A 23,328-nucleotide genomic window follows, 5' to 3' on the forward strand; every position below is an offset into this window, starting at 1 on the left:
GAGACGCGGGTTCGAGCCCTGGGTCGGGAAGCTCCCCTGGAGAGGGAAATGGCTGGCTACCCACTCCAGTATATCCTTGCCTGGAGACTCCCATGGACCGAGGAGCCTGGCGGGCTCCAGCCCATGGGGGTCGCAACTCAGACACGACTGACTGACTGAACAACAACACGTCAGAAGAGGGCGTCAGCTTCGGACGTCAAGGGGCTGGGCCCAGTTCCAGAGCGGAAGTGCGGCCTACTTCCGCCCGGGTCCTCGGAGGCCTCAGTAGGAGCTGGAGTGACGCCGCGTGCTGGGCCGTGTAGGCAGGAAGGGGACACTGTCAAACTGACTTGAAATAGCGCGGAAGGTGCCCTAGCGTGAATGCGTTAGGCAGGTGTCTCCGAGCGCTCGCTCTGGACGGGGTTTTCGGTCCTCGCGCTTCAGCCGCGTTTGCTTTCGCAGCGGCCCCGCGCGCGCGCCGTCCCGGAAGTGCTTCTCCGTCAGTTCCAGTCAGTCCCAGGCTTCCGGCGCAAAGCGGCTGCGGCGCCTGTGGCTGCGGCTGTGAGGGGGCGTCGGCGGCTCCCACTCGCAACGTTTCCCGGCAGAGCGCTCTTGCGCGGCGAGGCGGAGGCGTCCACTATGGTGAGTGGCCGGGCGAGTCCGGCCGGCCCGGGCTGGCGGACTGGGAGGCCGCAGAGGTGCCGAGTCACCCGGCCTGAGCCCGCCGGCGTCTGGGACGGGGCGCAGCCTTGCGGCTGTAGACCCGTGTGGGCTCCAGCGGACAGGAGCGGGGTCGACCTGGAGGCTGCCGGCGTGAGAGGAGAGCGCACGGGCCGCTCCCGAGAGCTCGCGCCCGCCGCCCCAGCGCCCGGGCAGCGCGGCCCCGAGGCCCCTCGCCCACTGCGCCCGGCCGGCGCCCCCGGAGCGGGCGTGCGGGCGTGGCGTCGGCTCGGGAACGCAGGGTCTAGGGAGGCGCGCCGTGTCGGCCACGGACGCAGGCCCTTAGGACTGGAAGCCGGTCTGCTACAGAGCTGCGTGAGCACCGTGCCGGCCGCTTTACCGCCTCCGAGTGTGTCCCGAGTGTGTCCGTGTTGGGACCCCTCCTCCCGACATCGGAACACTGCCGGGCGCTGCGCAGTGTGCTGGCGCCGGGTCGTGGACGGCAGCGGGGCGGGGACAGGTTGGTGCCCATGCCCGGTGCTTGGTGTCCATTCCGTCTTTCGTGCTGGGAAGACAACGCAGGGCTTCGATGGGTAGGAATGGGGAAAGGTGTGAACTTGCCTTAGTTCATTTCAGTTCAGTTCAGTCGTTCAATCGTGTCCGACTCTTTGCAACCCCATGAACCGCAGTATGCCAGGCCTCCCTGTTCATCACCAACTCCCGGAGTTTACTCAAATACATGTCCATCGAGTCGATGATGCCATCCAGCCATCTCATCCTCTGTCGTCCCCTTCTCCTCCTGCCCTCAATCTTTCCCAGCATCAGGGTCTTTTCAAATGAGTCAGCTCTTCACATCAGGTGGCCAAAGTATTGGAGTTTCAGCTTCAACATCAGTCTTTCCAATGAACACCCAGGATTGATCTTTAGGATGGACTGGTTGGATCTCCTTGCAGTCAAGGGACTCTCAGGAGTCTTCTCCAACACCACAATTCAAAAGCGTCAATTCTTCGGCGCTCAGCTTTCTTTATAGTCCAACTCTCACATCCATACATGACTGCTGGGAAAACCATAGCCTTGACTAGACAGACCTTTGTTGGCAAAGTAATGTCTCTGCTTTTTAATATGCTGTTTAGGTTGGTCATAACTTTGCTTCCAAGGAGTAACCGTCTTTTAATTTCATGGCTGCAGTCACCATCTGCAGTGATTTTGGAGCCCCCAAAAATGAAGTCAGCCACTATTTCCGCTGTTTCCCATCTATTTGCCATGAAGTGATGGGACCGGGTGCCATGATCTGAGTTTTCTGAATGTTGAGCTTTAAGCCAACTTTTTCACTCTCCTCTCTCACTTTCATCAAGAGGCTCTTTAATTCTTCTTCACTTTCTGCCATAAGGGTGGTGTCATCTACACATCTGAGGTTATTGATATTTCTCCCAGCAATCTTGATTCCAGCTTCTGCTTCTTCCAGCCCAGCGTTTCTCATGATGTACTCTGCATATAAGTTAAGTAAGCAGGGTGACAATATACAGCCTTGATGTACTCCTTTTCCTATTTTGAACCATCTGTTGTTCCATGTCCAATTCTAACTGTTGCTTCCTGACCTGCATACAGATTTCTCAAGAGGCAGGTCAGATGGTCTGGTATTCCCATCTCTTTCAGAATTTTCCACAGTTTATTGTGATCCACCCAGTCAAAGGCTTTGGCATAGTCAATAAAGCAGCAATAGATGTTTTTTCTAGAACTCTCTTGCTTTTTCGACGATCCAGCGGATGTTGGCAATTTGATCTCTGGTTCCTCTGCCTTTCCTAAAACCAGCTTGAACATCTGGAAGTTCATGGTTCACGTACTGTTGAAGCCTGGCTTGGAGAATTTTAAGCATTACTTTACTAGCGTGTGAGATGAGTGCAATTTTGCGGTAGTTTGAGCATTCTTTGGCATTGCCTTTCTTTGGGATTGGAATGTCAACTGACCTTTTCCAGTCCTGTGGCCACTGCTGAGTTTTCCATATTTGCTGCCATATTGAGTGTAGCACTTTCACAGTGTCATTTTTCAGGATTTGAAATAGCTCAACTGGAATTCCATCACCTCCACTAGCTTTGTTCGTAGTGATGCTTTCTAAGGCCCAGTTGACTTCACATTCCAGGATGTCTGGCTATAGGTGAGTGATCGCACCATCGTGATTATCTGGGTCGTGACGATCTTTTTTGTACAGTTCTTCTGTGTATTCTTGCCACCTCTTCTTAATATCTTTTGCTTCTGTTAGGTCCATACCATTTCTGTCCTTTATTGAGCCCATCTTTGCATGAAATGTTCCCTTGGTATCTCTAATTTTCTTGAGGAGATCTCTAGTCTTTCCCATTCTATTGTTTTTCTCTATTTCTTTGCATTGATCACTGAGGATCGCTTTCTCCTTGCTATTCTTTGGAACTCTGCATTCAAATGGGTATATATTTCCTTTTCTCCTTTGCTTTTTGCTTCCTGTCCTTTCACAGCTATTTATAAGGCCTCCTCAGACAGCCATTTTGCTTTTTTGCATTTCTTTTTCTTGGGGATGGTCTTGATTCCTGTTTCCTGTACAGTGTCACGAACCTCCATCCATAGTTCCTCAGGCACTCTGTCTATCAGATCTATTCCCTTAAATCTATTTCTCACTTCCACTGTGTAGTCATAAGGGATTTGATTTAGGTCATACCTGAATGGTCTAGTGGTTTTCTCCACTTTCTTCAATTTCAGTCTGAATTTGGCAATAAGGAGTTCATGATCCGAGCCACAATCAGCTCCCAGTCTTGTTTTTGCTGACTGCATAGAGCTTCTCCATCTTTGGCTGCAAAGAATAGAATCAGTCTGATTTCGATGTTGACCATCTGGTGATGTCCATGTTTAGAGTTTTGTCTTGTGTTGTTGGAAGAGGGTGTTTGCTATGACCAGTGCGTTCTCTTGGCAGAACTCTATTAGCCTTTGTCCTGCTTCATTCTGTACTCCAAGGCCAAATTTGCCTGTTACACCAGGTGTTTCCCGACTTCCTAGTTTTGCATTCCAGTCCCCTATAATGAAAAGGACATCTTTTTTGGGTGTTAGTTCCAGAAGGTCTTGTAGGTCTTCATAGAACTGTTCAACTTCAGCTTCTTCGGCATTACTGATCAGGGCATAGACTTGAATTACCGTGATATTGAATGGTTTGCCTTGGAAACGAACAGAGATCATTCTGTCGTTTCTGAGATTGCATCCAAGAACTGCATTTCGGACTCTTTTGTTGATCATGATGGCTACTCCGTTTCTTCTAAGGGATTCCTGCCCCCAGTAGTAGATATAATGGTCATCTGAGTTAAATTCACCCAGTCAGCCCATCTTAGCTCACTGACTCCTAGTGTCTTGGCAGCCCCTGCCAGCCACCTCTCTTCTTGTGTCTGAACTTGACTGCCTTCAGTACCTCCTCTAAGGAGAATCCTACAGTGTTTGTCCTTCCCCGTCTGGCTTATTTGACTGAGCACAATGTCCTCAGAGTTCATGATCATTGTCATACGTGTTGGAATTTCCTCCTTTTTTGGGGCTGAACAGTGTTCCATGGACCATGTTTTCTTTCTTTATTCGTCTGTCGGTGGGCTTTGGGATAGCTTCCAGCCCTTGGCTGTTGTGAAGAGTGCTGCTGTGACTGTGAGTGCGCGTCTGTATTTTCAGACCCTAGTTCCGACTCCTTTGAGTAGGTGTCCTGTTGTGCAGTTCCCTCGTCTTCCTCTCTGGCACCTCACAGTAGTCGCAGTACTCTGAGAACACCCTGGGTTGCTGGGCAGCATGTGTTCTGAGCCTCCCTGTAACCTGCAGTTTGAGAGCTGGGATCTTATGTTTGTGGTGGCACCGTGTCTAGGCTTCACTTGTGTGTGGGAGAAACGGGTGTGGTGTGATGCAGCGCCCGGTGAGAGAGGTGTGAGCCCTGGGCCTGGTTGGAGCAGCGGAGGTTCCAGAGAAGGGTTAGGGTGGTCCTGGGAGCCAGGGACAGGGGGAGGGCTCCTGACTTTGAGTCTTTGCAGAGAGAGCTTTCCTGATCCTCCTCCTAAAACAGCGCCCCCAGAGCGCTCGGTTCCTCTCCCTCTCTGTGCTGAGAGCACCGCCGCCCAGGTGGTGTCCTGTGCCTGTTTCCCTTGTCTTGAGCATCAGCTCTGCCAGGGCAGAGGTCGTAGCTGTTTGGTTAGTGGTGTTTCCCTGGTGCTTGGAGACCAGAGCTCAGCAGATGGTGGTGCTCCTAAACACGGGATGAGAGGAGAGCGGTCCAGGCCGGGGGAGTAGCCTGGCGGGGGCGGGGGCGTGGCCATCACAGGAGATCCTGGGGCCTGCTGGTGGGGGACCCGTCTGAGAACAGCGGGGACGCGTTGGGTGGAAGGCCAGGGTACGGCAGCTGGGGGAAGCTGCTGGGAGGTGCACCCGACTCCTGGGAGGTGGCGGCTGGGTCGTCTTGCTCTGACCAGCTCCGGCTGCGGACAGGAGGCCCGGGCTTGTGTTCTGTGCTGACTGCAGCATCTCTTTCCTCCCGCTAGTTCTCCTTCAACATGTTCGACCACCCGATGCCCCGGGTCTTCCAGAGCCGCTTCTCCACGCAGTATCGCTGCTTCTCCGTGTCCATGCTCGCGGGGCCTAATGACAGGTCAGATGTGGAGAAAGGAGGGAAGAGTATGTGCTGTTTTATTTTGAATTGTAACCCTTCCCGCCCCAGCCTGCAGGGCCCTAGTCCTCAGCAGCCCTCATCTGCATGTCAACAGGAACTGGTCACCCACATGGTGTCACCGGCCCCGGACGGCTAAGAGGTGGGGTGAGGGTCCTGTTGTGATCACATTCACAGCTGAGGGCCGTGTGGTTCTATCAGATCGGATGACTCCCAGCCGGCCAGCTCTGTTGTACAGAGCAGTATGAGATTCTGCCTGCCCCACTAGTCTCCTTGAGTACTTCCGTTTAGACATGACAGAAAGTGCACTCTGGCTTTCGTCCTGGTCTGTTCTTTCTTCTTCTCTTAACATGTCTTAAACATTCTCTCCACAGTAATTATGCCGCCCTCAGCCCTCGACCAGCTCAGTAAGTACTTCCTCCCTGACTTGAGAACAGAGGTGACGTGACTGTGGGCGCCGGGACCACGTGCAGGCCCTCACCACCCGGGTAGCAGCACCCTTCAGCAAGGCTGGCTGGGGATCATCCCTGGAGGGTGCTCCTCTGACAGTGCCCCCACACCTCAGGTCCCATCGAGACTAAAGGCGGGTGTGAGCGCCGTGGCCATTCACGCTGCTGGGGTAGCTGATGCCCTTGGCTAGAGGCACGAGATTTTCCCCTCAAGGACGGTGGCGGCCCAGGGAGGATGCTGCGAGCAGGCCTTTCATCTCCCTGCGCCTCTTGCCTCAGCTCCAGCCACAGTTCTGACCCCTCCACCCCAGGAGCTGCTCCCCCACCCCCGCCTGCCTCTTAGCAGGGACGAGAAAGGCCACACTGTTCTCCCTCCCTCGACCCTTCCTCCAACTGGAGCAACTCGGAGACCTTACACCCCAGCCCCACTCCTGAAACTAGGGAGACCCCGACCACAGACATGGAGTCCCTTGGGGTTGGGGGATCCACACTGTCGGGTGAACACTGGGCAGCTCGGTGGGGGCCGAGTGCTGGCTTGGGCTTTGCACCTTGCCGGACCTGACTCCAGACCAGCGACTCTCTGGACCTTGGTGTCCTCACCTTTAAACAGGACACATGAAGGCATCTGTGGGGCTGCTTGGTGACAGCAGTGCTTCCTGGATGGTGCCTGTGCTGTGTAAACAGCCAGGGCCCCGAGGCACTGGGCGGGGGCCGGGGCTGGCCCTTAGGCAGCGCCAGCTGCAGCCGCTATACCCGTGGAGGGAGGCCTGGCATTCTGCTCAGCTCAGCCAGGGGGTGAGTAGACCCAGGGCACAGCCCTTAGGCAGGCCCAGTCATCAGAGGAGAGGCAGGCCCGGAGCCTGACTCGTGGGTGGAGCCGACCTGGGGTTGAGACCAGGGACTGTGTGTTGGCATACAGACACGAGAGGAGGCTCGGGTCGATCGGACAGGGGCTTAGGCCGGTGCTGGACAGACCTCGTCAGTCATGGGGGGAGCTGTCCGGGTGAAATCTCGTGGGTACGGGAGGTGAGGGGGTGCACAAGCTGCCCCGAGGCACTTCTCAAAACACAAGATGTACTTTGAAAATTACTGGATTGAGAAACACGGGGGTCTCTTTCAATGGCGAGAATCTCAGACCTGAGGTTGGATTCCTGATCAGTCCATTCACCCTGACCCACCTCAGTCCGCTGCACAGCTCTGCAGCCTGGGGCACGCTGGTGACAAGGTCCCGGTGCCTGAGGCACCTTGTTCCTGCTGCCGGCCCCTCTGCTGCCCAGTCCCTGGGTGTCCAGCCTCACATCCCTCAGCAGCCTCCCTGGCACGAGCATCTGGGCACTCTCGGAGGTGCTGTTGGGCCTTGTGAGTGGAAGTCTCTGGAGGGGGATTTTGCCCAGCACCTGGCTAATACGCAGACTGAATAAGTGTGCAGACACGTCACTGTCTAGAACTGGGATTTCAGACGAGCACGACTGTACGTGGTGCTGCGCTCCTGTCTCAGCACGTGTCCTGAGCTCTAGCTGGACGCCGGGTCCGCTGGGTGGGCAGACACGCGGGGCTCAGCCCCACGAGGGTCCTAGCGCCTTCTGGGGGTGGGGGCTTCCACAGGGAGGGTCTAGGGACAGGGTTTCTCTTCCTGGAAGAAGCAGAGCCTCATCCCTCGCTCTTTTCAGGCCGACTTAACATCACCTACCCCATGCTGTTCAAACTGACCAACAAGAACTCGGACCGCGTGACGCACTGCGGGGTGCTGGAGTTCGTGGCCGACGAGGGCATCTGCTACCTCCCGCACTGGGTGAGCGGCCGGCCTGTGTGGCCGTGGACGCGGGGCGCCGGGACCCTTCTGGAGACCACTGCTGTGCTGTTCAACCAGCATTTCCTGGGTCAGGCTTTTTTTAAGGGATGGAGTAGGAGTATTTTTCAAATGATCTGAATACAGACTTTTAGATTTTTATCCGTTTTCTTCTCCCTGTTGTGCGTGTGTGTGTGTACACATGCCTGTACCTGAGTCTGTCCTCTGTGTGTGTGTCTGTACATGCGCCTATACCTGAGTCCTGTGTGTGTGTATATGCATGCCTGTACCTGAGTCTGTCCTGTGTGTGTACACATGCCTGTACCTGAGTCTGTCCTGTGTGTGTGTGTACACGTGCCTGTACCTGAGTCCTGTGTGTGTGTGTGTGTATGCATGCCTGTACCTGAGTCTGTCTTGTGTGTGTGTGTACACGTGCTTGTACCTGAGTCCTGTGTATGTGTGTGTGTATGCATGCCTGTACCTGAGTCTGTCCTGTATGTGTGTGTACACGTGCCTGTACCTGAGTCTGTCCTGTGTGTGTACACGTGCCTGTACCTGAGTCTGTCCGGAGCACTCGGCCCTGTTGCCGTGGGGACGAAGCCTCTCTGCACTTGGGCTGGCCCAGGGCCATCCCCAGGCTGCAGAGCCACACATGCACTGCAGGGCGGGGCCCGTGGCAGCCAGGAGTCCTGGTGGGAGTTGGGGGCTGGGCCGCAGCACCCCCGGTGTGAGGGCCCCGCGGCTGCCCCGCTCTGTCCCTTTGACATTCAGCACTATTTTCTGTGACTGCCAGCTGCTGTCAGTGTTGTAGGTGCTTTGAAGGTGCCTGAGGGATGTTGTTTTTACAAGGTTTTATGTGGAAATGAAGTGTCCCCAAACAGTGTAGAAAGGGTGGCCTGGGGCCTTGGGGGTTGAGTGAAGTGGGGGGTAGTCCTTGTGGGAAGGCTCTGGCCTGGGGAGGCCTGCAGCTGGCAGTCGGGGGCTCGCCTGCCGCCCTACCAGCGACTGGCTGCCCCAGGTGTTCCCACAGTGCCCCCCACCCTGGACGCACCCCTACTCTGTCCCATCTGCTCCCCTCCAGATGATGCAGAACCTGTTGCTGGAGGAGGGCGGCCTGGTTCAGGTGGAGAGCGTCAACCTGCAGGTGGCCACGTACTCCAAGTTCCAGCCGCAGAGCCCTGACTTCCTGGACATCACCAACCCCAAGGCCGTGTATCCTTCTGAAGACGGACAGGTTCTTTGCGGGCGGAGCTATGCAGGCGGCGGGTGACAGCCAGCCTCCGTGGGGTATGCCTGCTGTGGGGCTGCACAGCAGTCGTGATTGACACTGTGACGTGAGCGCACTGGTGTTGGGCCAGTGCGTCCACATAGCTTGGGGGCCTGGATGCATATGCTGGGTGCTCTGCGGACCCTGCCCAGAGGGCAGGTGCACCTTCCTCCAGCGACCCTGGTGTGAGGCCCGGCGGTGCGTCTGGACCCCCCCAGAGGGCAGGTGCGCCTCCCCCAGTGACCCTGGTGTGAGGCCCGGCGGCACGTCTGGGGCTGCGCTTTCTGTTTGACCTCAGTCTTTAACACAGACCAGCCAACTGCTGAGGGCGGAGCGTGCTGTGCGTTTGGGCCTTATTCTCTTGTCTGGGCACTCAAGATGACTCAGTTTTAAGAACTATTATTTAGTATTTTTTTTAAAAGGGGCTTACAGGCTAGTTTTTCTTTTAGAATTGTTATTATTAAATGTTTCTAGTCTAAAACATATAGCAAAATACGTTACCACGCAAAAGGTAGAAACAGCAGAAGTATAAATGAAAACGTCTTCATTTCTGAGGGCGCTTTACCTGTTTCATTCAATCTTTTTTCCCATAGGATTTTTACAGTCAGCTCGTTGAGGTGTAATTTACATGCAACCAAGTGCACACTTCAGCGAGTTTGGTTAATGCGTCCCCCCAGAAGGATGCTTGTGCCCCCTTTTTCTTGTCTTCAGCTGACCCCTGGCCCCAGAAGCCTAGCTGCCTCCCACCTCAGAGATCTGCCTTTCTCAAGGTTTGGGGGGGGTCTCACTGCTCCATGGCTGGTTCTTTCCCTCAGTGGAGAGTGAGGGTCACCTCATTACCACACGTTACAGGTGCTTCCTTCTTGGTGCTGAGTCATCGTGGTGTGAGTCATCGTCCCAACTAGGCACACGACTGTCCAGAACCCAGGTTGGCCTGGTGCTGTGAACCCCTTATGGGCACTTGTTTCAGATGTGAGGGCTCCATCGTGCTCTGTTGGCCTTGACCACGTGTGTCCACAGGTTAGAAAACGCACTGAGAAACTTCGCGTGTCTGACCACTGGGGACGTGATTGCCATCAACTACAACGAGAAGGTGGGCGTCTCACCCGCAGCGCCGGGGCCTTGGGCCGTGAGCAGGAGGCGCTGTTCCTCACACATTGTGGGGGCAGACGCCACTTACACACACACACAGACACACACACTCTTCAGGGTCGTACGCCAGGTACTCCGCAGTGTCTTCTGCGGATCCAGTGTGCTCTTTGAGAGTTTCCCTCCGTGAGGCATACAGCCCTAAGAATTGTTACTGTTCAGTTTTATGGATTTTGAGTCACACTTCTGTATTTTTACGTAAACTAAGGAATAATGTTTTTCCCTTCAGCTTCGTGGAGACACTTCAGGTGTTGTCTACTTGAAGCTTTTTAGATTACAGACAGCCTTAACATTATTATTCTTAAAGAATAAGGGCAGAAAAAAAATGCTGGAAAAAAATTGATGATAAAAGATAGTGACTTTTTTGCGTGGTAAGGGAAGGACCTAGAGCCAGACATCCTGGAATGTGAAGTCAAGAGGGCCTTAGGAAGCATCACTACGAACAAAGCTAGTGGAGGTGACGGAATTCCAGTTGAGCTATTTCAAATCCTAAAAGATGATGCTGTGAAAGTGCTGCACTCAATATGCCAGCAAATTTGGAAAACTCAGCAGTGGCCACAGGACTGGAAATAGTCGGTTTTCATTCCAATCCCAAAGAAAGGCAATGCCAAAGAATGCTCAAACTACCGCACAATTGCCCTCATCTCACACACTAGTAAGGTAATGCTCAAAATTCTCCAAGCCAGGCTTCAGCAATAGGTGAACCGTGAACTTCCAGATGTTCAAGCTGGATTTAGAAAAGGCAGAGGAATCAGAGATCAAATTGCCAACATCCGCTGGATCATCGAAAAAGCAAGAGAGTTCTAGAAAAACCATCTATTGCTGCTTTATTGACTATGCCAAAGCCTTTGACACTGTAGATCACAGTAAACTGTGGAAAATTCTGAAAGAGATGAGAATACCAGACCACCTGACCTGCCTCTTGAGAAACCTGTATGCAGGTCAGGAAGCAACAGTTAGAACTGGACATGGAACAACAGACTGGTTCCAAATAGGAAAAGGAGTACGTCAAGGCTGTATATTGTCACCTTGCTTATTTAACTTCTGTGCAGAGTACATCATGAGAAATGCTGGGCTGGAAGAAGCAGAAGCTGGAATCAAGATTGCTGGGAGAAATATCAATAACCTCAGACATGCAGATGACACCACCCTTATGGCAGAAAGTGAAGAAGAACTAAAGAGCCTCTTGATGAAAGTGAGAGAGGAGAGTGAAAAAGTTGGCTTAAAGCTCAACATTCAGAAAACTCAGATCATGGCATCTGGTCCCATCACTTCATGGCAAATAGATGGAGAAACAGTGGAAACAGTGGCAGACTTCATTTTTGGGGGCTCCAAAATCACTGCAGATGGTGACTGCAGACATGAAATTAAAAGACGCTTACTCCTTGGAAGCAAAGTTATGACCAATCTAGACAGCATATTAAAAAGCAGAGACATTACTTTGCCAACAAAGGTCTGTCTAGTCAAGGCTATGGTTTTTCCAGCAGTCATGTATGGATGTGAGAGTTGGACTATAAAGAAAGCTGAGCGCCGAAGAATTGACACTTTTGAACTGTGGTGTTGGAGAAGACTCTTGCGAGTCCCTTGGACTGCAAGGAGATCCAACCAGTCCATCCTCAAGGAGATCAGTCCTGGGTGTTCATTGGAAGGACTGATGTTGAAGCTGAAACTCCAATACTTTGGCCACCTGATGTGAAGAACTTACTCATCTGAAAAGACCCTGATGCTGGGAAAGATTGAGGCCAGGAGGAGAAGGGGATGACAAGAGGATGAGATGGTTGGATGGCATCACCGACTCAATGGACATGAGTTTGAGCAAGAGTTGGTGATGGACAGGGAGACTTGGCGTGCTGCAGTCCATGGGGTTGCAAAGGGTCGGACACGACTGAGCGACTGAACTAAAGGAAAGGACAGTTACTCAGGTCTGCGTAGAATTGAGATGTATGTCAGGGTCTCTGTTTTTGGAAATATGGAGACTGGATCCTCTAACGGGTCCTTCCGAGAAGACTGGCAGGCTGGTTGCCCGTCCGTGTCTGGCGTGAGGTCTGGGTCAGGGCCTCCCCGGGAACCTGGGCCCTTGAAGGGGCCTAGTAGATGCAGAGGTGGCTCCCCTTGTGCCAGGCTCCCTGGAAGCAGCACTCCAGTTTAGTGGTGCCCTCGGGACTGTTACAGGCTCAAGAGCAGTGCTTCGGTTTCTCTCTTCTAGCTCTGGTGGCAGTGTTGTTGGTTTCATAAGTCACTAGTTAGCTGTGACCTGCAGTTTGAAAACACAGCTGTAGAGAAAGATGAGCATGTGCCCTGGAGCACAGGCATGAATGTTCATGCAGCCTTGATCACGGCGGCAGCAGTGCCCGAGGCCATGTGGAGAGATGGGGAGACGGACCCCCGGCGACACAGGCTCACTTCCGTCAGTCACTAGGGAGGAGCCTGCAAGCCAGACTCGGGGTGTTGAGCCTTCTCACTGTGCTTGGGGACCTGCCCCTCATATTCACTGTTTTCAGTGATGGAACTGTCTCAACTTTTCATTATAAAAGCAAGACGTTTGCTCGGTAGAGAGAAAGAGCCTAAAACAGTGCAGGAGAAAGCCACTTTTTGCCCCTGTCCTTTTAACTTGGTGCACGTTTTCTACACACAAGCTCATCCCTGACACACCACAGCTGGTTTTCAGCCTCCTTTCCTCCTGGCTGCCTGGGAACCCCTGGTGCCTCTGACTTGTCATACGCGAACCCATAGCATCCACGTAACCAGTCTGGAGCGGGCAGCCTCAGTGCACCCCGTGATGAGCAGTGCTGGAGGCAGCACTCAGCACCGTCTCGCTCAGCATTGACCTCATTACCTGCTGACAGTTAATTCCTGGAAGTGAATTTTTCTGGGATGGACATTGGGTCTCTTGCAATTTGCTGCCTAACTGCCTTGTCAGATTTGAGTCACTTACGAGGGTGGTCAGCTGAGGGACAGGCCCTGGGGGGCACCCACTCCACTGTCTGCAGTGGGAGGTGTGGCCAGGGAGGTGTCATGAGGGGCGTGAATGTGTGCGGGGCGGGAGTGGTGACACAAGTGTGCCGGGCCCAGAGCTGCCAGGAGCCGACCCTTCTCTCTTGCCAGATCTACGAGCTGCGGGTGATGGAGACCAAGCCGGACAAGGCCGTGTCCATCATCGAGTGTGACATGAACGTGAGTGGCCGTGGGAGGAGGGGTGTCGGGGTCCTGCTGGCTGGTGCCCTGGGCAGGTGTCATGCAGCCCCTGGGTTTGTTGGGGAGAGGCAAGCAGCTGCTGCCAGACCCTCCGAGGAGGCTGCTGACCTGAGACGGCAGGGCTGCTGTCAGTCCTGAGATGGCCAGACCCGCTAGCACATCAGCTCTGCCAGGGCCCTGTCTCCTTGGAGGCTGAGGTGGGGCTACTCAATTCACAGCAGGGGCTGTTGGTCCCCTCAGTGGCCCGGCATGCCGGGTTTCCGGGCAGGATGCCCAGCAGAAGGGTTCCATCTGCCCAGGTCCGTTATGTGGCCGCCTTGAAATGACAGCCTTCAGGAACGGGGGGCAGAGGAGCGGTTGCCGGGATGGGGCCGTGCAGTCACAGGGTGGGAGGGGTCCCCGTGGTGTTGACACTGCTCTGGATCTTAGCCGGGGTGGGTGCACTGACCTGCAGTGATGCTGACAGTGACAACAGAACACGCGTGTGCGTGTGTGTGTGTGTGAGTGAGAGAACTGGGGAGGTCTGGAAGAGGTGGAGTCGTGTGTGTGTGAGAGTGAGTGGGTGAGAGAACTGGGGAGGTCTGGACAGGGTGGGGTCGTGGTGCCAAAGTCACGCTGTGACTGTACCGTGACCATCGAGGAAGTGGCCCCTTCTGTGTGGCGCCTACAGCTGCATTGGGCAAATGTTGCCCCAGCTTAGAGGCTGCATGCGGCCCTGCGTCATCGTGCTTTCCTCCCGGGCACAGGTGGACTTCGACGCTCCCCTTGGCTACAAGGAGCCGGAGAGGCAGGCCCAGCACGAGGAGTCAGCCGTGAGTCGCTCCCCCGAGTCCCTCCCCCACTCCACACGCCCACCGCGGGGTCCCGCCTCTGCTGGTGCCGATGCAGCCATGTCCTCCCCACCAAGCCCAGCTCCCGGGCCCCGTCTGTCCTGGCTGTTCAGTTCTGGCAGAGGGGCAGTGAGGGGCCCAGGGAACGGCTGGGGCCCTGCTGAGAAGTCCATCTCGTTTTCCTGTCCCCCCAGGAAGGCGAAGCTGACCACAGTGGCTACACCGGGGAGTTGGGCTTCCGCGTGAGTGCCGCCACGTGACTGTCGGTGACGCCCCAGGGACCTCAGTCGGGCCCGGGCCGGGGGACCCCGCACACGAGCACGTGACGCCTTCTCAGTCTCCAGACCCTTCTCCGTCCGCTTCCTTCTGGATCCTCCCAGCAACTGTCAGGCAGCCCCGACTTCTTAAAAACTTCTCGCTTACCAGAAAGTAGCAATAGTACAGCAGACACACATAAGCCCTTTGCGTGGGTTCACCAGCCGTGCCTCTCCTATGGTCTCTCTGGACCGTGTCCCGCAGGACATGGTGGCCTCCTGCACTGCTGCTGTCCCTGGGGAAGCGGGGGAGCGTGGGCAAGGCTCAGCCTGGGGCCGGGAAGCAGCTTACAGAGCTGAGCTGTGGGCCCAGCCAGGCGCATCACCCCGTCCTTGGCGGCCAGTGCCCTGGTGGCGCGGTGCGGTGGGGGGGGGGCTTCCCCTGAGCTCACAGTCCCTGGGGGCTAGGCGCTGCGGTCCCGAGGCGGTCCCGCCCACACCCTGCACTGCTGCCCCCTGCCCCAGGCCCCTCTCAGCCCTGGTCTACTCGTCTAGGCCTTTTCCGGCTCCGGAAACAGACTGGACGGGAAGAAGAAGGGGGTGGAGCCCAGCCCCTCCCCAGTCAGGCCTGGAGACATCAAGAGGTGGGTGTGCTGGCCCTGCCCCCCTCCCCCCAACCCAGGCCCGCGTTCTGCCCGGCTGTGTAGGGTCGCGGGCGCTGCCTGGCCGCCCGCGGACCTCATCAGACCTCTATCCTGCCCACAACCTGGCCGTCCCGACTCTGGATGTGCTGTCAGGGACTGCCCGGCCGCCTCTCCCGGTCGTTTGGTCCAGGGACTTGGGGCCGAGTCCTGGCTCTGGCAGCCCTCACGGTGACAGCAGAGCTGAGTTGTGTCCCCGTTGACTGTGTGAGACCCGCAGACAGGTCTGCACCCGACCCCTTAGGGAGTGAAGTGCATGTAGGCTGAGAGGCTGGAGGATGCTGATGTGGCCCCCAGAGACCCTGCCCTGCCGATGCCTTCTGCTCCCCCTGGAGTCAGCAGGGAGGCGCCCTCTGCCTGGCATGAGGTGTAGTGGGTGCAGCCTCCAAGCTGAAACGGAGGACCTGCTTCCTCCCCGTGCTCACAAGTGGACACTAGTCCCATCTCCTGGCACCAACGTTTCTCCTGCTCTCTCTTTATAGAGGAATTCCCAACTATGAATTTAAACTTGGTAAGATCACATTCATCAGAAACTCACGTCCGCTGGTCAAAAAGGTTGAGGAGGTGAGTGTTTTGTGAGTCATGACAAGTTTCCTTGGCTACTGGTGACAAGGGGATTCTTCTCCTCGCGAATGAGGGTCTTCTGTCGTGTGTCCCGCATCCCGGCCCCCCTTCCCCGTGGACTGACCATCCTGCTGAAGCCGTGTGGACTCTGCCGGCTCCGTGGTGGGGTGGGCAAGGGCTCAGCTCCTGCACTTCTGAGCGGGTCCAGCCCGGGCTCCGTGTGCTGGGCACTGAAAGATTTACACCCCAGGACATTCTCGCAGGGCAGCTGCTGTGAGCGTCTGCATCTCACAGAAGGGAGCGTGGGGGTACGAGGGTGTTCAGGGTGCCCACGCCTCAGGCAGAGCTGACCACTGAGCAGCCACCCCAGCACCTCCACACTCCAGACACGGCATCCCTCGGCTCGAGGCAGGGAGGGGAGGTTTTGTCTTACCGGCCCTTCTCCCGGGTACTGGGAACTGGCTCAGAATCCCCGCACGGCTGCCACCCAGCCACTGTGACTATGCTGCTGGTTTGGGTTTGGGTTAGGTGGTTAGCCCCACCTCAGACCCCCGGTCTCCTGATTTCCTTCTTGAGGCTTGGTCCCTCAGGGAACAAGGAGGGTTCTGAGACCCACTCAGAGCCCCTCCTGGCCTTAATGCTCCTCAAGTTGACACCATGTTGAGACCTTGCTACACTGAGAGGCGCTCACACGGTCCCCCTGCCAGGCGTTTGCTCGCCCCAGCCCAGCTGCTGGCCAGGCCTGCCAGCCTCGTGGGCATTCTCTGGCTCCTTCATCCCTGAGCATTGGAAGGGTGGGGAGACAGGTGTGCACAAACAGATGTCCAGGCCGCGGCGTGTGATGGGGGTGGCCGTCAGGTACAATCCCGCTGCCTGTCTTGGGACACAGGTGACACACTCACAGAGGTCGTGGGCAAGCCCCAGAGTAGGAGACCAAGGCCTGACCGGGTAGCCGCAGCCCTGCTGGGGCTGGGGGCAGGACCTGTGCTGAGGACTGAGCGTCTGTCCCAGGGCACTCGGCCCCGCCCCCAGGAGAAGGGACGAGCGTCCCGTCACGGTCCCCGGATGGCCCTCAGCGTGGCGGTGATCGTCCGTCCCTGGGTCCTGCCCCACCCGGCTCCCGCGCGCAGGCTGGGCTGGCTGCAGCTGGAGGAGCTTCGCCGGCGGAGCCCAGGGAAGGTCCCAGCCCACTCCCCAAGTGAAGACTGCAGTCGGAAGGCTTCCCTTGCCAGCACCCCAGTCCCAGGAGCTCAGAGACACCAAAGGGGCAGGAAGCACCAGGGAAATAACTTCCAGGCAGAGGGGCCCTCCAGGCGTCCAGCACAGTGAGTGGGAACAGCTCCAGATTGGGGCAGAGGGAGGACACTAAAGCTCCCAGGAGGTGGGGATTCTGCCGTGGGCCAGGAACAGCAGCGGCTTAACTGGGCAGAAGCCAGGACACGGTGGAGCAGGGCCCTCAGACTTCTGTGCCTGGTTCCTGCCAAGTTCCTGTGTCGAAGCCCTCACCCCCGAACCTCAGAACGTGACTGGGTTTGGAGGTGCGACCTTTCCTGAGGTGAGGTGGGATGAGGCGCTAGGTGGGCCCAGCTCCACGCCAAGGAGACGCGGACACACTGGGGAGAGGCCTGTGAGGACGCAGCGGAAGGCAGCCACCTGCCAGCCTCGACCGCGGCCTCCGGGGAAGCCATGCTGCCGCCTGCTGGGTCCGCGCCTCCGCTGTGAGGAGGTGTGTCTGTGCTCAGGCCAGCCTGTGCTGCTGTGTTCTGGTGGCCCCAGCAGTCTACCACCAGCCCCCCATCAGTGAACCGTGAGAGGAGAGATGTTCTCAGTTGTTTAGGAGCTCCCTGAAAGGCCTCCTCATGTGCCCTCTCAGGAGGCTGCTGTGACACACCACCAAAACGAGGCAGTAAGGTAGAAACAAGAAAGCCTGCGACCCAGGAAGCAGGGCATCCCCACAGCTGTGTGCAGCCCTGGAGCGTGGCCCAGGCAGGCGGGACAGCCCAGAGCGCCTGGGAGACAGGTTCCTCAGGAGGTGAAGTCAGAGGGGGCCCTCCTGCAGCCGGTCCTGTGCACGTGAGAGGAACCAGGCTCCGGTGTCGACGCAGGACAGATGGGGGGCCTGCAGGAAAGGAACGCTGCCTGGCTTGGCCTTGGCGTGCCATTGCGTGGTCACCACCATGACAACCCTGCTCGAGTCCCCAAGAAACACCAGCTGCCCCGGGTGGTGGTCAGCGTTGGCTGGGTGCCTGGGAGCTCAGGTCCTCTTCCCCCGGCAGTGTCTCCCGACTAGCAGCAGAGCTCGTGGACAGATGCTTGCTGTTTTCAGGGCTTCCGGAAAACAAGCAGTCTTTCTGCTGGGAGGAGAGTAGCCCGGTAGACTGAGGGCTGCCGAGTCACCATTCTACCGAGTGCACCTTCTACTGAGGGGTTGAGCCTCTAGGGAAAGTCAAAACTGCAGACGCTGAACTGCTCACCAAGGCAGCTTCAGTGCTGCAGAGCTGGAAGTGGCAGCGACCTGGGCTGGAATTAGTGCGAGAGGAGAGATGCGTGGCCTGAGATGGGGGAGTGTCTGTGGAGGTGCACAGCAGGGACTGGAAGTGTGTTTTGGGGGTGATTTTTCTCCTAGGGGGTTTATTTTGTATTTTCTACATTGAAAGTGGGATGCCTTTGCAAAACAGTGTATGTTCAACCTGAGAAAAAAGACTGTGGTAGACAGATTAGTGATTCTGGTTTTGTTTTCAGTAGGTGATCATTTAATTTCTATTCCAAATTCAAAGATGTTTCTTGTTAGGAGTAAAGTGGGAATAAGGAAGATGGCAGGATGGTACGTGAGTCAACAGAATAAAGCTTTTCTAGTAAACTTCCAAGGAGTTTCTGAAAATGGTGTTTTCTCTTCACAGGATGAAGCCGGAGGCAGATTCGTTGCTTTCTCTGGAGAAGGACAGTCGTTGCGTAAAAAGGGAAGAAAGCCATAAGCTGGGACTGTTGACTGACTGGAAAATAAAATAATTGCAACATGCTGGCTTTTAGTTACTGGCTCTGAGGGGATGCTCTGTCACTTTGGGTTTGCTTAGAGTCACCTGGAAGAGGGCAGCAGGACAGCGGCTGTGTGCTGGATTTGGGGCAGAGAAGGCCTCTGGGGCCCCGTGGGGGGCCTCTCCTCATGCCCATACCCACTGCTCAGCTGAAGCGGGGTGCCCTACCTAGTTCCTGCTGCAAACAGTGAAGGGGTTGGATTGCTCTAAATTGTGCTCTTTTGGGGTTTTTTTCCATTTACCCTTTTCCCAGGTCATACTTAGCTGTTGCCTTTGGGCTGGGAAAAAAAGGGGTTTAAATAAATAGTGATCATCCCATTATGCTGGCTGCAGTTAAGTATTTGAGGAAGGGTGTTTTTATTTTACATGTTGATTTTTTTTTTTCTCTCCTAAAAAACCATGCCTCAGAACGAAAAAGCATTTCTGCTTTTACTTTGATTTCATTTGGAAATAACTGGTTCTTTAATCTGTTCTGTAAAAACAGCTTCCTGGAGAAGCACAAATGTAACCGTTAGAATAAATGAAAGCTGAAGATACGTTCTTCTCCCTACCCCCCACTCCCAGTTTTAAATGGATTAAATTTTCCAAAGTTCTGCTGGCTTTTTTTTTTGTTTTACTAGTATTAATTTAGTTTTAGGTCTCCACTTTATATAATAGTTCTTTTGACATGTTAATTCAATCATTTTAATCTCTTGTTCCATGAAAATAATTTTCAGTTATGAATTTCAAATAAAAACAGGCAGTGACCAAAACCTGAATTGCCTCTAAGCGTCTGATTAGGTGTCAGCATGGGGATGACATCTGGGCAGGAGGAAGGCCTGCTGGAAAGCGCGTCCGCACCGAGGGGAGAACTCCTCTGGGGGCTTCTCTGACCCTGGGCCCAGCAGGGGCTCCCCTTGCCCCTGCTCCAGGAAGAGAGGCCAATCTCTGGACAGGCTTCCCTCAACACTCAGGAGGCTGTCCCCCGCGGGAGAGTGGCCCCAGGGTTCACCACGAGTCCTCAGAGAAGGAGCATTAAGAGTTCATCGTGATGACCAGGGTTGGGCCCTGTGACCCAAACCCACACCCTGGACAGTGGAAGTGGTTTCGGAACTCGTGAGCGGGCTGTGACCTGGCTGACCCTCTAGCGGTCTCGGCTCGCTGGCACATGTAGACGCCCTCTTTGGTGGGCAGCTTGGCCTGTGAACCACCACGGCAGGACCCCTTGGTGAAACCAGCTCTCGGCCTTGACCCGGACTCACCCAGCGGGTAACTGGCGGTGGCTAGGCTGGGGGAGTTGGCAGACCACCGCAGGGTGGGGGGTGGTCGCAGGGCAGTCCTGAGGCGCCATCAGCCTCCTTCCCGTCGCTGTCACTGCCTCGCGCTCGTCCTTCACGGACGAGCCTTGTCCCGCCCGCCCCAGCACAGCCTCGCCCCTAACGCCGCCTCCGGACGCCCACCCGCAGGGCCTGCCGTCTCCCCGGGCCGCACGGCCTCCGCGCCCCTCCGCCCCGCTTCCTGCCTGGACGCCCTCGGGAGTCACCTCGCCCTCGAGGGGACACGGGCGGGACAGCCGCAGCCGCAGGCTTGACCGCGCGGCGCTGGTGCGCGGGTGCGCTGACGGATCTCAGGGACCGGACCTCTGACGTGACTAAAAGAAAGCCGCGGGAAGACACTGCCCCGCCCACACCGGCCACGGTCCCGCCCACCTCGAGCTTCAGGTCCCGCCCCCGGCTGTTATTGGCTGCCAACCCGGATGTCCCGTTCACTGGCGTGTCTCAAGGACGGGAGCGAGGATCTAGTGGCAAAGTCTCGGAGCTCATTGGCCCCTCTGCCCGTCAGTCACGCGGCGGCGGCGGCCTCAGGAGGCGGGTCCGGCGGGTCCGGAAGATGGCGGAAGGTGAAGGCTGGAGGGTAAGCTCCGTGGGCGCTGGGGACCCGGGGGGCCGAGTCCGCTGGTCTGAGCGGGCGGGCGGGCAGCTGGTCCCCCGCTCACGCCCCCGTGCCTGCCCCTGCAGCCGCCGCGCCCGTGCGAGGCCTACCGCGCAGAGTGGGAGCTCTGCCGCAGCGCCGGGCACTTCCTGCGCCACTACTACGTCCACGGCGAACGGCCGGCCTGCGGGCAGTGGCGGCGCGACCTCGCCAGCTGCCGCGAGTGGGAGGAGCGCCGCAGCGCCGAAGCCCAGGTGAGGCCCAGGTGGCCCGACTGGGCCCGCCGAGCCCTGGAAGGCCGGGAACCAGAGGCGCTGGGTGCAGGGGGCGGGCCTCGAACGGGGCGGTGGGTCATGTCAAGTGGCCAGCACAGCTCCTGGAAAACCCCAGGCCCCATCGGAGTTGTGACCTGCTGCCCTGGTGGGCTGCCGTCTATGGGGTCGCACAGAGTCGGACACGGCTGAAGCGACTTAGCAGCAGCAGCCCTGAGGTTACCGGTGGGGGTGGCGCCTGCTATCTGTCAGTCTCTGGCCTCTTGCCTGCCTCTGGCCACTCTTTCAGGCTCACCTCTCCTCACGGCTCAGCCCCCAACCTGTCTTAGCTGGTGAAGCTGATTAGGTCAACCGAAAGCACTTCTCCTGGGGCCTACATGATAGGTGTTCACGGTAGCTTGGAGGGGAGTGATCCCGGTGTGTGCTGGGCTGCACGTGTGGGCAGGTATGTGTGGGGCTGCCCGTGACCCAGTCTGCTTTGCAGCGGTCCCTGTGTGAAAGCGAGCGGGCCAGAGTTCGGGCTGCACGGAAGCACGGCCTGGTGTGGGCGCCCAGGCAGAGCCCCCCAGAAGACTGGCACCTCCCTCTGCCCGAGGACAAGGACGGGTGACTGACCCAAACAGTCCAGAGGGCCCCTGGGAGCTTCCGCCGAGCGTGGGACACGGAGCCCTCACCTCCAGCCTCGCCTGTCCCGCCGTCACCACCAGGCTTGGGGCCGGTCCACCCACACGTGACTTGCCTGTGGGCAGCCGCGCAGGCCTGGGGACAGTGGTCCAGGAGAGGCCGTCCCATGGGCTGGGCTCCTCAGACGAACCCTCCAGGGGCAGCTCTGACCCGTGGGGACACTCAGGGTGGAATGAGGAGGCGCCACCTGGCCCCTGCTCTGGTGACCACCATGCATGTCGGCCACGGTGCCCTCCCACCACGGCCACTCACTGCTCCTTCCCTCGGAATTTCCCCCAGTCGTTTTTAGAAAACGGGGATTATATCAAAAGACATTTCACAGTTTTGATTCCAAATAGAAACTGTAAATTACATCCAGGGTTTAATATTGAAAGAGTTAGATGTGAGCAGTGTTAGAATTTTGTATGCTTACATTCTTGTAGATGCTTTTAAAATACATGTCCTTGAACCAAGGGGAACCTTCGTTCTTTGGAGGTCTCTTTCTTCTCCTGAAATGATGTAGTCTCTGGGGCCGCGCGGCCAACCCGCCGCCTGGTGCTGTGGACCCGGCCTGCGGCGTCTCGGTGCCTCCCCACCGGGCCCCAGTCGGGGCACAGGTGTGGCGCTGCATCGTGGAACCCATTCTTGGGGACAGAATAACCCACCCCTTCAGAAGGATGTTCATTATAGGGTACCCCCCGTGTGCCCCAGGAGTCCTCTGGGACTATGAGCAGTCGAGGTGCGCGCACAGGACCCCCGGAGCAGAGGTGAGTATAAAGAAGGTGCAGGGTGCCCCCTCTGGCAACCAGGGCCTGTCAGCCGTGGCTGCAGCTCCGCCCACAGGCGTTTCTGTGCAAGGAAAGGGGAGATGGCTGGGTCCCCCCGGGTCTGAAACCCCCGTGGGGGGCTGCGTGCTGGGAACAGTGGCTGCCCCCTGGCTCCCGGGATTCCTGCGGCGGGGCGCCGGCGCCATCAGGAGCTCCACGCCTGCTGGGACGCGGAGCCGCCTCCAGTGCGGGGGAGTGTGCCTGTGTCCACAGCTGTCCACACGCCCTGGGACCGCAAGCCTGAAACGGACACGTGGCCTCCGTCCCGTTGAGTTCAGGGGACGGACATGACCATTCAGGCATCAGCTGTGAAGACTGAAATAGGGCAGTGTCTTTCAATCCGGGGACAGGGCCCACGGTGACGAGCCGTTGGGGTGGTGACCTGGTGCAGCACCCGCCAGGGCCCGCAGGACCATGATTTCAGGGACGCAGGCGGTTCTGGTGCCAGGGGCGGAGCGCCATCCTGGGGAGTCTGTGATACGTGGACTCGCGGCGGGGCAGCCAGGCGGGGAGCCAGGACCCACTCGGGCAGCACCCTTGGCCTCTGGTGCAGGTGAGACTGGCCGTGAGACGCAACCCTGGGGATCCGTGCATGGCACCTCCCTACCCATCTTCAGCCTCCTGCCAGCCTCTCATGACCTCCAAATAAAAGGTTGAAACAAAAGAGCTGGCCATGACCTACTGACTTGATTCTCCGACCTCACTGAGGAAAGCTGCAGGCTTGAAAAGCACCTGCGAGGGGTGGGGCGGCGGGAGGCTCTGTCTGAGCTGAGCCCTCTCCGAGGGGGAGGCTGGAGGCTTGCGAGACTGAGAAGGAGCCACGTGGTGATGAGGCCGGAGCCAGTGGCCAGGGTCCTCTAGGCAGGTGCACAAGCTGAGTGCTCACTCGGGCGAAACATCCCCTGGTGCGCCTGCCCTGAGGTGGGCCTCCGCCTCCACGGACCCTCACTGCTAGGCTGCTTCATGCCCACCCCCAGTTCTTCTGGGCAGGGCCTAACCCCTGCTGCTCTGTGCCTGCTAAGTCACTTCGGTGGAGTCCGACTCTTTGTGACCCCAAGGACTGCAGCCCGCCATTCTCCAGGTAAGAGTACTGGAGTGGGTTGCCATGCCCTCCTCCTGGGGATCGTCC

The 23,328-nt window shown here is 57.2% G+C and overlaps 2 protein-coding genes and 1 long non-coding RNA gene across 4 annotated transcripts; 2 read left to right on the forward strand and 1 right to left on the reverse strand.

Annotated features, from left to right (window-relative positions):
- Positions 1 to 246: 246 nt before the first annotated feature.
- Positions 247 to 18,510, forward strand: UFD1 (ubiquitin recognition factor in ER associated degradation 1). 2 transcript variants are annotated; one of them, XM_081541919.1, is made up of 12 exons: positions 247 to 621; positions 5,169 to 5,301; positions 5,668 to 5,700; positions 7,413 to 7,534; positions 8,613 to 8,743; positions 9,819 to 9,891; positions 13,053 to 13,121; positions 13,889 to 13,954; positions 14,167 to 14,214; positions 14,782 to 14,870; positions 15,410 to 15,491; positions 18,392 to 18,510. In XM_081541919.1, exons 1-12 carry the CDS (start codon positions 619 to 621, stop codon positions 18,464 to 18,466), a joined length of 924 nt encoding a protein of 307 aa, XP_081398045.1. In that variant the 5' UTR covers positions 247 to 618; the 3' UTR covers positions 18,467 to 18,510. The 2 variants fall into 2 exon arrangements, with proteins under 2 accessions (XP_081398045.1, XP_081398046.1); XM_081541920.1 differs by having other exon boundaries at positions 5,169 to 5,275.
- LOC145526417 (uncharacterized) lies at positions 18,222 to 20,208 on the reverse strand. Its single transcript, XR_014068878.1, has 2 exons — positions 19,768 to 20,208; positions 18,222 to 18,484 (listed from the first exon to the last, which is right to left on the reverse strand). It is a non-coding gene; the product is annotated as an uncharacterized LOC145526417 (long non-coding RNA).
- A 176-nt stretch (positions 20,209 to 20,384) lies between these two features.
- On the forward strand, positions 20,385 to 22,863 carry C11H22orf39 (chromosome 11 C22orf39 homolog). The gene is made up of 3 exons (XM_081541945.1): positions 20,385 to 20,419; positions 20,524 to 20,691; positions 21,194 to 22,863. The coding sequence occupies exons 1-3, from the start codon at positions 20,396 to 20,398 to the stop codon at positions 21,317 to 21,319; spliced, it is 318 nt and encodes a 105-aa protein (XP_081398071.1). The 5' UTR covers positions 20,385 to 20,395; the 3' UTR covers positions 21,320 to 22,863.
- Positions 22,864 to 23,328: the final 465 nt, after the last annotated feature.

The sequence above is a fragment of the Giraffa tippelskirchi genome, chromosome 11, assembly GCF_054371585.1.
Source record: "Giraffa tippelskirchi isolate mGirTip1 chromosome 11, T2T-mGirTip1v1.2.pri, whole genome shotgun sequence".
Classification (NCBI taxonomy): domain Eukaryota; kingdom Metazoa; phylum Chordata; class Mammalia; order Artiodactyla; family Giraffidae; genus Giraffa; species Giraffa tippelskirchi.